We start from the raw sequence: 13,254 nt of genomic DNA, 5'->3' as shown, positions 1-13,254 counted from the left end.
GTTATCCTCTAGGTATGCCTGAGAGGCATCAGGTACATGTGGTTATCCTCTAGGTATGCCTGAGAGGCATCGTGCAGATGTGGTTATCCTCTAGGCATGCCTGAGAGGCATCATGTAGACCTGGTTATCCTCTAGGTATGCCTGAGAGGCATCATGTAGACCTGGTTATCCTCTAGGTATGCCTGAGAGGCATCATGTAGACCTGGTTATCCTCTAGGCATGCCTGAGAGGTATCGTGCAGATGTGGTTTTCCTCTAGGCATATCTGTGTGTGTTTTTTTGTTTGTTTGTTTGTTTTGTTTTTTTGATTTGGTTGATTGACAAAACAAGAATAAGATTTGTGGGCAACACCATTTCCTTGACTGAGTCCTGGAAGGAATGAAAGGGTAAAGGTTACTGAGCACCAGTTTCCATAAAGGCTTGTTAACTGGACTCAATATGAAGAGCTGCCTCTTGATCCTTCAAGCATGCCCTCCAATGAGAGAATGTTTCCTGAACCGAGAAGCAAGATAAAGCTTCCTGAAGTTGTTTTTATAGGGTACTTGAATCACAGTATCTAGACAAGAAACTAATACAACTGGTCCTTACTAATTCACTTAGGCTGGCTGTGTACTCTGTAGCCCAGGCTGGCTTTGAACTTGGCATCTCCTGTCTCAGCCTTCTTTTCAGGCCTGGGATAACAGGATCAACTTTGAAATTCGATTTTAATTAATTGTGGTTCCAGAACGTTATTAGAGAAAACCTTTATGTTTACCGGTTAGTAACTAGAATAAGAACAATATTCGACTATGAGAAGGTTGTAGGGCATTTTCCCTGATATCTGGATGTCTATCAAGGGTCACTGCAGGTACAATAAACACTTAACAAATAAATTAATGAATGCACAGAATGCCTGGAAGCAGAGAATTAAAACTGGAAGCGCACCAACCAAGCACTAATCACATTGGGAAAATGCCTTCGACTTTTTGGAAGCTCATGTTGTTAATCTCGAATCTTTTGGCCACCCCATCTCTGGCCAGGGCATGGAGTACTCTGGGAGTTATCACTAATTTCTTGTCTTTGTGTTACCCTCTGTCCTGATCCCTGTACCAAAGATGGGATCTTGGTTTATTCAATAGTGTCTTTTTGCCTAGGTTTTGGATTGCTGCCCAGAGAACTATGTTGAACCTGCCAGCCGCCAGCTGGGCAGCATGGACCTAGCAGCCATGTAACCTCTTGCTAACCTTTTCCAGATCCTGTCAAGAGCTCACTTTGTTCCTGCTATTCCCTGTGCCCCAGTTCAGTCTGCCCATCAGTCTACTCCAGATGCCTAAGGGTCCCAGTTAATAGCTTCCTACCCTTCAGTACCACTCCCAGGTCTTCTAGCCTGTGAATTACATGTCTCATAGTGGCTTCCCTTTGATCTATGTCCCCTAATGTGACACTGTCCATTTGAATAGCAGAGTCCAACCACTAACCTTCATTGCCCTATGCCTTTAAAGTGGAGGGACTGGCATCTGGGGGATCTAAAGCTCACATTCTCTTTTCTTTTTGGAGTGCATAAAATTTATGTTACAATAATTTTTAGTTAAGCAAAATCGATATAGGATTTGTGATTCATACTAGAATGTCTTGCTATGCATCACATCACGAACTCTCAAATACTGAGGGCACACGTGGTGGGGAAGGGCACAAAGCAGATGGACTGTGAGATTTATGGGAGGAATATGCTCCTAGTACAATTTATGCTTATATTAAAGTGGTCTTCTGTAATCTAGTATAATAAAATGTAAAAGTGTTCCCTAAAGAAATATTTTACTTTGTACCAGTAGTGAAAGAAATTTTCCAGGAGAACCTAGTCTCTAGTTCACGTTGTTGTTTGCATGCCTTCTGGCATGTAAGAATTTTTTTTTCCAGCTGCCAGTAAGTGTACATTCTTGAGCTGTACATGTGTGTCCTTTGATAACTTCCATTTGATAATTTTAGTAAATCTGTGGTGTTTTTAATTAAAGAGAGAACTGTGTCTAGTTGATGTCTTTGTCTTATTTTCCATTGTTGTGTGAAAATGCCAGGACAAAAGCAACTTAAGACAGAGTGGATTCATTGGAGTCACAGTTCCAGGTTACAGTCCATTATTGTGGATAAGTCAGGACAGCAGGAACATGAAGCAGTTGGCCACATATGTCCACTGGGCTGGAGAGATAATTCTGTGATTAAGGGAACCTGTGGCTATTTCAGAGCACCCAGGTTCAATTCTCACAACCCACATTGCAGCTCACAATTGGAGGTTTAAATGACTGAGATTCCCTCTGTGGATGCTAGGAGCCAAACCCAAGTCTTCTGGGAGAACAGCCAGTGTTCTTAACCACAGAGACTTCTCTCCATTTTCCAATTAATCTCCAAAATCATGCCAGATACTGTACTATTTTGTGTAGGTTCCTGTGGGTGTTGATCCTCCTAACACCATTTTCCCTTTAAAAAAATATTCTGGTGAGAACCAGTCTCCAATGCTTCTCTGAGACCAAGGTGGGCAGAACTGAATGTGGCTGAATCTTACCCCAGGGTAGTCCAGTGTGAATGAAGAGAATTGTATGTAACTCCACCCTTTCATAGTTCCTAAAGATGGCAGCTGATCCCAGTCCCCTGGCTCTGTTGCTTAAAATCTGAGCCGTTGCTATGACTGTAAGCTTACAGTGTGTCTGGGTGTGGAGTCATCAGAGATGGGTCACTAAAAGGCATGTGCAAATTTCTCAGAAGTCAAAGGTCTATGGAAGTCCATCAGCTTCACTACTGCTGGGGAAATTATGATAAACTTATATAGAAGATTTAATTGTTCCAATTATAAATATGCTTACATTCTAATTTTAAATATAATGTGATGGCTGTGTTCTTAGGAATATTTTATTGACTACTACGGCAAGCATGAGCTGAATGAGTGGACTCAGAGTAATCCTACACTCCCCTTTAGTGACTGTGATCAGAATGGGTTTTCTGTAACTTATTAAGATCAGGGAAATGTTATTTTTAAGAAATAGATGACAAAAGTCACGAAAACATTGAAAACAGTCACAAATACAGTGTATGGCTTTCATTTCTGATTTGCAAATAGAACCACGGAACTGCCCCATACCTTCTACCCTTCGCCTGGATTACTGCCTGATGATAGACAGAGAAGTAGTAACAAGGTTTCTCATCATGAAATATATTGAATTCCCTTCATTTCCTGATAACAAAACAGAAGAAATTCTCCAGACAACCGGGAGAATGGAGTTATATGCAGAATGGGTGATCAAGTCAGAAGGTATTGTATCATCATTTTCATAAACTATAAAGGTACTGTTTATATTGATAAACATAGTGGCATGCATTTTATCCTTTAACTACCATGATAGAGACAGATGTTTTAATTTTTCAAGGTGTGTGTTCTTTTCTGTTTTTCTCTGAATTTGTTTTACTTCTTGTAGGGTGTGTGTGTGTGTGTGTGTGTGTGTGTGTGTGTGTGTGTATGTGTGTGTGCTTACATGTGCTTGTGCCAGGATGTACATGTGGAGGTCAGAGAAATGTTTATAGGAATCTGTCCCCTCCTTCCACTTATGGGCCCTAAGGTTAGAGATGAGACTGTCAGGCTCACCGTCAGGGAACTTAACAAGTGAGTGAGCCATCTCTACAGTCCTGACAGGGTTTACTTCTTAAAGATTCCGTTACTTGAATGAATAGAGTTTTTAATATGTTTCCAATATTTAAATATTTTTCCAATAGGGAAACATATTTAAAAACATATGACAAAGCAAAATAGATGAAGAAACAAACAAAACTAGCTGCATCTGCATCAGTAAGTTCCCCTAAATAAAATAAGGTTAAACATGGAAAAGTGCTTGGTGGTGCTAAAACAGATTGTTACTGGATTCTGGCTGAGATGATGGCGGCGTGGCTTGGTTGGAAGTGTGCTTTTGTGGAGTGCACATATAAGCAAGCATGGTGCTGCAACGCCTATAATCCCAGGTTCATGGAAGCTGGGCAAGGCAGCACAAGTTCAAGGTCAGCCTTGGGTAGATAGTGCATTTTGGTCCAGTCTGGGCTATATCAGGCCCTGACTCAAAACAGAACAAAAGCAAAACAACAACAACAAAAATGTAGAAACCTGTAACTTACTTAAGTATTAGTTGAATAAACTAATAAAGACATTAAATAAACAAATCTTTTTGATTTGTTAATACTTAAAAGGTAGCCCATTGTCCACATTTACATATTTTAGAACTCTTTCAGATTTATAGGAAGCTTATAAAAGTAATATAGATTTTAATTTAATCTGCCTCTATTAGTAATAGCTTATATTGATACTTAGACTGGTCATAATTAGTGAACCAATGTAGATTTCCTGTGAGCTGGCCTTTATATGTTGTGCTGAATTCATGAGTATTCTGCTGAATTTATCAACCACTGAAAGAATTATTTGTATATATATATATATATATATATATATATGCATATATCTATGTAAGTAAACTTAAAATAGTGAGATTGTTTGCTTTAAAATGGTTTATTTTCCTTTAAGTGTACTCTGATAAACTGTTCTACACATGTATATAACTGAGAAAAGAGGTTTAAAATAAAATAAGAGTAGTAATTTTGGGGCACAAACTAGCTCTTCATTTTAAAAGAAATGTGACTATAATTATGGAGCTTGTATTTAATTGTCTTCCAAAAAAGGGAGAAATATCTTTTTCTCAAACAGATATTTACCCCTATGAAAGTAGAGATTCTAATGAATTGATTTGGATTCCTGCCTCTAGAAAGTGGTATAGTAGGAGCATTTGTGTGTTGAAATAATCACAGTACTGGACAAAGGTTAGGAGTCACATGGATCTTTTCAAGGTGCACACCAAAAGAAAGGAGGTAAGGGTGGATCCTGGAGAGCAAGCAGCAAGTGCCGAGAGCTACAAGGATCTGTAGAGTTCACCAAAGCCTTCATTACAACTTAATGATTAGTCACACAGGAGAGGGAACCTCATGAAGTTGGAGAGAAGCCACCTGATAGAATTAGCCAGGGAACTCAGAGCTCAAGTGTCTGGGAATCATTTAGTTTCCCTCCAGATACAGCAGAAAATTAAAGGGACGTTTTGCTGAGGCAAAAATAGTCAGAGATGCAAGACTGATAGAGTTTCTGTTACTGTTCCATGAGAGCAACACTCAAAAGCATCAAATTGTGTCTGTGTAAAACACACTTACCCCAGAACAAAGCTGGAAATGTTATAGGAAGACAAAAAATATGCACCAGACAAAATGTTAAATAATAACACCTGGCGTAAAACTGACATTTACAAAGCATGCAAAGGAACATGGAGATAAGGTTCATACTACACCTAAACATGAGTCTATCAAAGCCAAAGCAGAAAGTACGAGGATGCTAACGCTCTGTAGGAAAACCATTAAAACAGCAAGATTAACTCTGCCTACAGAGTTAGAAGAAATATATTCATAGGACGTAAAGGTATAGAAGGTAAAAAGAGAGACCTAGATCAAACTTTCATGAATAAAACTACAATGACTGAGATAGAGAACAGGGTAGGTCATTTCACCAGACCAGACACTGGGGAGGAAAGGACTCACAAATGACAGTCATAGAAACATTATATCCAGACAGAAAAATAACAGGAAAGGATAAATTCATTAATACAGGAACCTACTAGCTTTTCAGATTTGTGACGTAAAATCCAAATAAGACTGCAGTGGGAGGTAGAATACTGTATTCCTCTCACCTGGCTCCCACTGACTATGATTCCTGACACAACACACACACACACACACACACACACACACACACACCCTGCCCCACCACTCCATCCTATAAAAACCATGCCATCCTGTTTCTTCTGATGCTCTGGGAATTAAGACCCTGTGTGACTGCTATTCCTGCTGTTACTTGCTCACTAACCATCTACCCAGAGGCTATGTGTAGCATACCATGGCCCTCCCACTAAAAGAGTTAATGGCACCAGACTTTCAAGGTTATTAAAGCCATAGAGTCAAGTGAACCATGTGGGCCTTTCCCACAGCAGCCCCTGTCTTGCTTCTCCACTCTTCTTATTTTGTTTCTAAAACCCCGAATGTTCTCATGCCAAAGAACAGGAAATGTAGCCTCTCCAAATCTTATACATTAACTTCTACATCTGTTCTGATCAATGCACACAAAGCAAGTTCATCTCCATGCAAGTGGACTGATCCTTAGAAGGCAGTGAGAACTAAGAGGAGCTTCTGTTTGTTTTCTGTTTTCAGATTCCAGCACTTATGCTGGGTTCAGGGGACAGAGGTAGTAACATTCTTCCTCTTTTGGTATTTAGGAAACAGGTCTTTCTATACAAATATGACGTACTTACATTTACAGCACATCATAGGTAAATCCCCATTATTTACTCTATCAAACATACACCTGTGTACTCAGTGAATGACAAAAGGGATAAGTTTATCTTATTAACAGTAGTGCCCAGCTAATTATGCCATGAGTCTCTGATGGTGGATGTAGCTATGGGGTGTGACAATCCAAGACATTTCTCATCCAATGTGACAGCAGCATAACTTCATGTTTAATTAATTACTGATAAATTTAGTAAGCAAACCCACAGCACACATGGAGAAACCACCATCTGGAGATTTAACTTATTTGTGGTTTACATATTAGACAATGTTATAGAATCAGGAAAATATGTACTGTTTATGATGACTGTTTTCTAGATTAAACAGTTGATCACTGGAGTGGAAAAAAAGAAAATCTCTCCCATTCTAGTTGAGAATCTATTGACAACCTATGGCTGCTGTTAGGATGGATGAGAGTCAGTTTTCTTTAGGGATGCATATCTAGGGTGCCTACACATGCTCAGTAGATCCATGCGTACACAGGTAGCAATAAGTGTAGTTAGTAGCTTTAAGAACAAAATATATTGAGTTGGGACAAAAATGGGGGTAGGAAGATAGGGAAGGGAGATATTGTGGGCTGATCTTAATCATAATCATAATATACATGTATGAAATTATCAAACAATAGATATGATTTCAAAAAGTCTTCAAGCTGCAGTGCAGGAAATAAAAGGTATGGTGTTGCTTAACCAACTCCTTATTTAATAAAGAGAATTATGACCTGACTCACTCTATTTTTGGTTTATTCAAGAATCGTAAAATGTGTTTATAGTGTTCCCAGTATTAAAGGGATTTAAATAAATGTGACTGTTGAGATACACACCCAAAACAGAAGTAAACTTGATGCTGGTGTGGATGTTTCCTGATGTAGCAAATAGAAAAAAAAAATGTCTTTATAATTGCAAAACCCTCATGAGTGAGTCCCAAGAAATGTTTAGAATTTCTAATAAGAAAAGTCACCTATGGGTGTTCTCATGGCAAAGGAATGGGCTCACTAATGGGCTTCCTTATTAAAAAAACAAGTCGGTTTTGCCTTCAAACTGATGTGTTATCATAGATATCTGTAACAAAAAATAAATTTAAAAAGCAAAATTAAATTAAAATCTAAAAGCAAGGCCCAGTGCTGGCTGTTTGCTGGCTACATTGGATTTCTGTGCTCCGGGTCAAGTTTATAATCAAGTCTGTTGAGGACTTCCTGGGTGGATAGGTAATGGCCCAGACTTTCCACCCCCCCTCCTTTTTTCCCCCAGAATTCCCCTAGAATACACTGTGGAGCCTCTTGGAAATGTGCTCATATTTTTAAATGCAAGAATTTGAGCTTTAAAACATTGCATCTGAGAATATAGTAATAGAATAGTAGGCAATGCATGAGTTCTAGTTACATATTTTTCTGACCCTAAGATGTTGGTTGCTTCAGGAACGTAAGACTGAAATATGGGGCAAAGAAAACTGTCCAGGGTCTATCGTTTTCCCAGCCCAACAGATGCCAGTAAGTGGGTGTTCCTGGAGACATGTGCTGTAAGCAAGCACTCTCCTGAAATGAAACTCTTCAAGGAACACTGAGAGACCGCTTACCCAAATGGCATGGCCTAGATTGATTTGTAGAGTACAGTGACACAACTAAGCTACAACTATGATTCTGTTTAGCATAATAAACTGGGACTTTTCACTTCCTTTCCAACTATGCATTGTGGCTCTACATGACTGTCAGGGAAAAGAAACTAAACCACATGGAAAAGATAATTTATTTATAAATATTTCGTGTTTGAGAAAATACTCTTTGTAGAATTACAGAAAAATTGGCTGGAAACATACAACACAATTTATTTACAACATCATTCTGAAACTCACAGAGGTAAGCACCAAAAGAGACGTGGCTTTCTGTGTACATGACATCTATCAAAAGATGTATGCTAACATCTTCAGTTTCATTCTAATAAAAGATAGAAAGGTGACACATATTCTTTGGGTGTGGAGCTTCATAAAAAGTAGCAAGTATTTTCAGGTCACCATTCCTTACTAGGAAAGACACGCTTGAAAGCCATATCTAAATTAGTCTCCCCAAAAGTGGAGTGTGTTCCCAATTCAGGTTAACTCTACAAAGAAGTATTATGGGTTTCAGATCAATTTTTTCAATATTTATTGCTTTTTCCAATGTGTTACTTATTTGTTAAACATTCTGGTATATATATATATATATATATATATATATATATATATATATATACCAGTCTAGCAGGTACCAAGCACACTCCAGCAACATGTTCTCTGCACACTCCAGCAACGTGGTCTCTGCAGTTTAATGGAGGCCTGATTTTATATATATATATATATATATATATATATATATATATACACATATATATGTATATATATATGTATATACACACACACATATATATATACATATATATATAATTTTATTTTATTCCTATGTGGCTTTACATAATTCCTCACCAACTATACCAAAGGATTAATGGGTTTTTGACAGTAACATTAAGAAACTGTTACGACTGTTAAAGGAAAATTACTTCTAATGAGAACTTGAATAAGAAGGACCAGATTGGCTTTGAAATAATAATCGTTTGGAAGATGATGTATCTTTTATGAGTTAGAGGGAGGACTGCTTAGTAAGCAACTAGGTGGCATTCTAGTGACATGCCAGGAGGGTGGACTATAGAGAGAACCAACACCCAGCACGGAGGTATATAAAGATGTCTAGCAGGTACCAAGCACACTTCAACAACGTGTTCTCTGCAGTTTAATCGAGGCCTGGTTGTCTGTCTCTCTATTGCTATTATGTCTAATAACTGCTGCTCAGAAGTCCACAGCTCTTCGTCTTGTAGGAATTCTAGTCATGTTCCTGTCACCTCACCTGTCATCAGTGGTGTCTGCTCCACTGAGACAAGGGGTAAAGATGCCCCTTGCTCTCCTACTAGCAGCCAGGGCAGCAACACCCCACGTGACAACTGTCAAGAGCCCTGCGGTGAACCCAGGAGTTGCCAATCAACCAGCTGCAACAGGAGCACTGGCAGCCCTTCAGTCTGCTCTCCGATTACTTCAGGGATATCTGGATCCCAGGAAGGAACTAGCTGTCTTCCCAACACGCCCCGCCATTCCAGCTTTGGCCGTCCAGCATTCTGTAGACAGCCTATGAGTTGCTACGTTCCAAGTTACCTATCTGATGGATGCCAACCCTTGGGCTATGTGACCTATGGCCGTCCACCATGGAGAAACCTGACCTACGGGAGCCAGCCTTTCAGCTGCATGCCTGGCTGCTACGGGTCCACAAGCTATAATTACAGCAGCTTTCAGCCCTACTCCTCTTCCTTGAGTGGTTGGCATTATCATTACTAAAGAAAATCATGAAGACCTGAAGCAATCTCCTGCTCCTGGCTTCTGGAAAGATCAGCCAGCATTACTGGGAGGGCTTTTGTTCCCTGGGGCTGCATTGTGTATGCTGGTTCTACAATAATCCTTTTCAGCTGAATTTCGTGGTGCCTTAGGGGTGTGTATCACTTACTTCAGTATATTTGCAGAGCTTGACATATTGTTTTGCTTCCATAAAATGCTTTTCTTCAGCTCTCATCACAATTAAACCATGGCTTCACATAAGAATCATGCTTATCACGTGCCATTATTTACATGCGATTGGCTTGCCCCTGTTTTCTCCTGAGAAACTATTAGCATCGACTACTCTAAGTGCCACTGACGATTCTTTGGGATTAGCTATGAAAAATATTTTTTAAAAAGTCTAGAAGTATTCCTTTAATGATTTATGTAAAAGAAATATTTTTAAATGATTTTAAAAGAGATCTGTTAAAACTGTGAAGGTAAGGGTCCGCAAAATGGCTCAGTGGGTAAAGGTGCTTGCCGCTGCGGAATACTTGCTGGGAATTAGGCTCACTCTCTGAAACCTCAATAACAGGGGGAGGAAAAATTCGACTTCATAAAGTTGACCTCTGACCTTCACATATATGGTGTGCATCAACAGACACACAATCACACACACACAAGCACATGGACACAGACACAGACAGAGAGAATGAGGGGGGGGAGAAGAAGGAGGAAGAAGAGAAGAGGGAGAGAGAGGGAGAGGGGGGAAGGAGGGAGGGAGGGAGAGAGAGAGAGAGAGAGAGAGAGAGAGAGAGAGAGAGAGAGAGAGAGAGAGAGAGAGAGAGAGAAAAAAAGGAAGGAAGGAAGGAGGGAAGGAGGGGAGGAGGGAAAAGAGAGAGAGAGAGAGAGAGAGAGAGAGAGATTGATTTTAAAATGGCATGGATAAATGTAAGGTAATGTAAGGTATGTGTTATGTAGCTGCATTTGGAATCTGATATTTAGGATACTTCTAAAAGCAGGGAATTTCATTTCAGCAGGATGATAATAGGAAGTTAAGCTTTTGATTCTATAAGCCTACAGGTTTATATTGGCTTAAGCGCACAACATATGTATTAGTTTAAATTTTGTCAGGCTCATCTTCTGACATCACTGGAAGAGCCCAGCAGGATATGCACACAGTTATGTACAGATTATTTGACAGAAATGTCACTATGGTGTGGCTACCAAGAGGCCCAACTGGGAGCATTCCTTGCCGCTTAGTCAGCAGAGAACTCATGACCTTGACTTTGCCTCTCTGTAAGTGAGGCAGTTGCAGCTGATGTAAGGCAGTTGCAGCTGATGTAATTCCCTAAGTCAAAACAAACAGACAAAACCAAAAACCAAAAATAACGAAAACAAAAACAAACAAACAAAAAACACCCCCTCAAAAAACCCAAAAATCTAAAACAAAACAGGAATATAAAATTTGTAGAATATGCAACAATCTTACATACAGACTAACCTTAGACAGAATTAAAGGGGATTAAAAAAAAGGAAAAAGAAAAAAGAAAAAAAAAAACAAAGCAAAAAAATCCACCCTAACACTCACTAAAACATTAATTGTAATTAAGTTGTGATGCGTATGAACACTGTAATATTTTGCAAGGCCCATTCACTTAATAGTTTTGCTTTGGTTTAACAAATCTGAGACACTTTGTTTAGTTTTGAAGATGTACAGTAAAGGCAGACTGTGGTTCCCTTGTCTAAAATCATAGTTTTCAATGGTTGAGTTCTCAGTTTCTCACTTCATCTTGAAACGTCAGTATCTTTCTAAAGTAATCGCTTGCCAAGTCAAGGTGCTACATGCAACCAGGTGTTATGACTTGATTTCTCATCCCTATCAGCAGGCATTGGCTTTTCCATCAGGATCATAGAGAATAGCACTATATGGAGGGTCTTCTTAAGCATGCCCATGCTGATAATACTGTGTGTTACACTCTCTACTAAACCAAAGTCATACTTTTACAAGCAAAAAGTCATGCATTTGACATTTTAAAGCAAATTGTCTGGTGTATATTTCCATATATCTATCTATGCATCTACCTATCTCTACACTTAAGTTTATAAACACCTTAAATAGAAAGGCAGATGATAGATATAGATATAGAGATAGAGATAGATATAGATATAGATAGCTAGATTGATAGATAAAGAGATGGATGATAGCTTCAGGATATATTGGAAAATCAATTATTTAATTATTTAATTTTCAAATGTTTAACATGAGTTCTATACTAGACTGTAAGAAAAATTATAGAAAGATAATGTGACAATAAAACCTTGGATCACACATTTCTGATGCAGTCTTTAGATTTTTTTTAACTTTATTTCTAGTTATTTGTTATATGGTGGCTATGTGGGAGTCTTTTTGATTTGAGTACAGTATTTGCAGAGACAAAAAGGAAATATAAAATCCCCTAAAGCTGGAGTGGTAGGAGTTTATGAGTTGCCTGTCATGGGTGACAGGAGCTGAACTCAGGTCCTCTACAGGAGCAGCAAGTGAATTATGATTAATCTTCCAAAAAATGTTTTAAAGGAGTAAACATTAAAAAGTAACAAGAATGAGAACTGGAACTTAATGTAAGTGGGTGACCCCTGACTACATGAAAAAAAAATCATGTTTTCTCTCTAACGAAAATGAGTCACAAATTTTTATAATCCACTCATTCTTTCATTTATAACTGCAAACTACCAGCTGTGATAGAGAAGCGCTGCTGTGTAATAAATAAAAAGGTGGATACTTTCACTGTGAAATAACTCAAGCTTTGGAACAACAGTTTCAAAACGCTGTAGTCACTGTGTATAATTTTCAAATGTCCATCTCTCTCCACACTTAAGCTAACTAAAGTAATCACTCATGGAAATGACTTTAGTTTTAGTTCCAATCTGTATACAACGTTGAAGAGGGGTTATATAAGATTTTTCTCAATTAGATATAGTGACACATGCCCGTAATCCCAGAACTTGGGATGCTGAGCATTGGAGACTGAGGTCAACCTGAGATAAATAGTGAAACCTTGTGAAGGGAAGAAGACAAAAAGATAGAAAACATGGTGCACGTTATCAATCCCATGTATAAACAATACTTGTTGAATAATTAACATGTAGCTGTGATTATGCATTATAAGAGGGACAGTGGAGTTCTTTTATAGAGAATATAAAAGTTAGGCAGAGGGGCTACAGATGAGTTTGAATACAACATGGCATCTCATCTGAACAATGTCGCCCTGTGAGTTAAAGAATGGAAATAAACAAATGAGGAAAGGAATGGGAGGATTCAGTGAACAAAGGCAGGAAGCTTCAGGTACTAGGATCACTGAAAGAAGGAAAAAACCTTGATAAATTCAAAAGTCTGGGAGATGATTAGCTGGGTAAAGTCTGGAAGATCAAAGGCAGTAAACTGAGAAGAGACTGTAGAGATAGATTAGGCAGCAAATCTTAACGATCAGTACAAACCAGGGAGAGCAAGGAAAGAATCTAAACATTG

At 38.7% G+C, this 13,254-nt stretch overlaps 1 protein-coding gene across 1 annotated transcript; it reads left to right on the top strand.

Moving 5' to 3' along the window:
• The first annotated feature begins 9,134 nt into the window (after positions 1–9,134).
• LOC110311172 (keratin-associated protein 26-1-like) lies at positions 9,135–9,999 on the top strand. The gene has a single exon (XM_021184416.1). The coding sequence runs from the start codon at positions 9,192–9,194 to the stop codon at positions 9,747–9,749; it is 558 nt and encodes a 185-aa protein (XP_021040075.1). The 5' UTR covers positions 9,135–9,191; the 3' UTR covers positions 9,750–9,999.
• Positions 10,000–13,254: the final 3,255 nt, after the last annotated feature.

Source organism: Mus caroli, chromosome 16 (genome assembly GCF_900094665.2).
Source record: "Mus caroli chromosome 16, CAROLI_EIJ_v1.1, whole genome shotgun sequence".
In the NCBI taxonomy this organism is placed as follows: Eukaryota; Metazoa; Chordata; class Mammalia; order Rodentia; family Muridae; genus Mus; species Mus caroli.
This window is presented reverse-complemented; position numbering and strand designations above follow the sequence as displayed.

Bases quoted from the DNA above. Each gene is read 5' to 3' on its own strand.
- LOC110311172 (XM_021184416.1), top strand. From the start codon at position 9,192: ATGTCTAATAACTGCTGCTCAGAAGTCCACAGCTCTTCGTCTTGTAGG.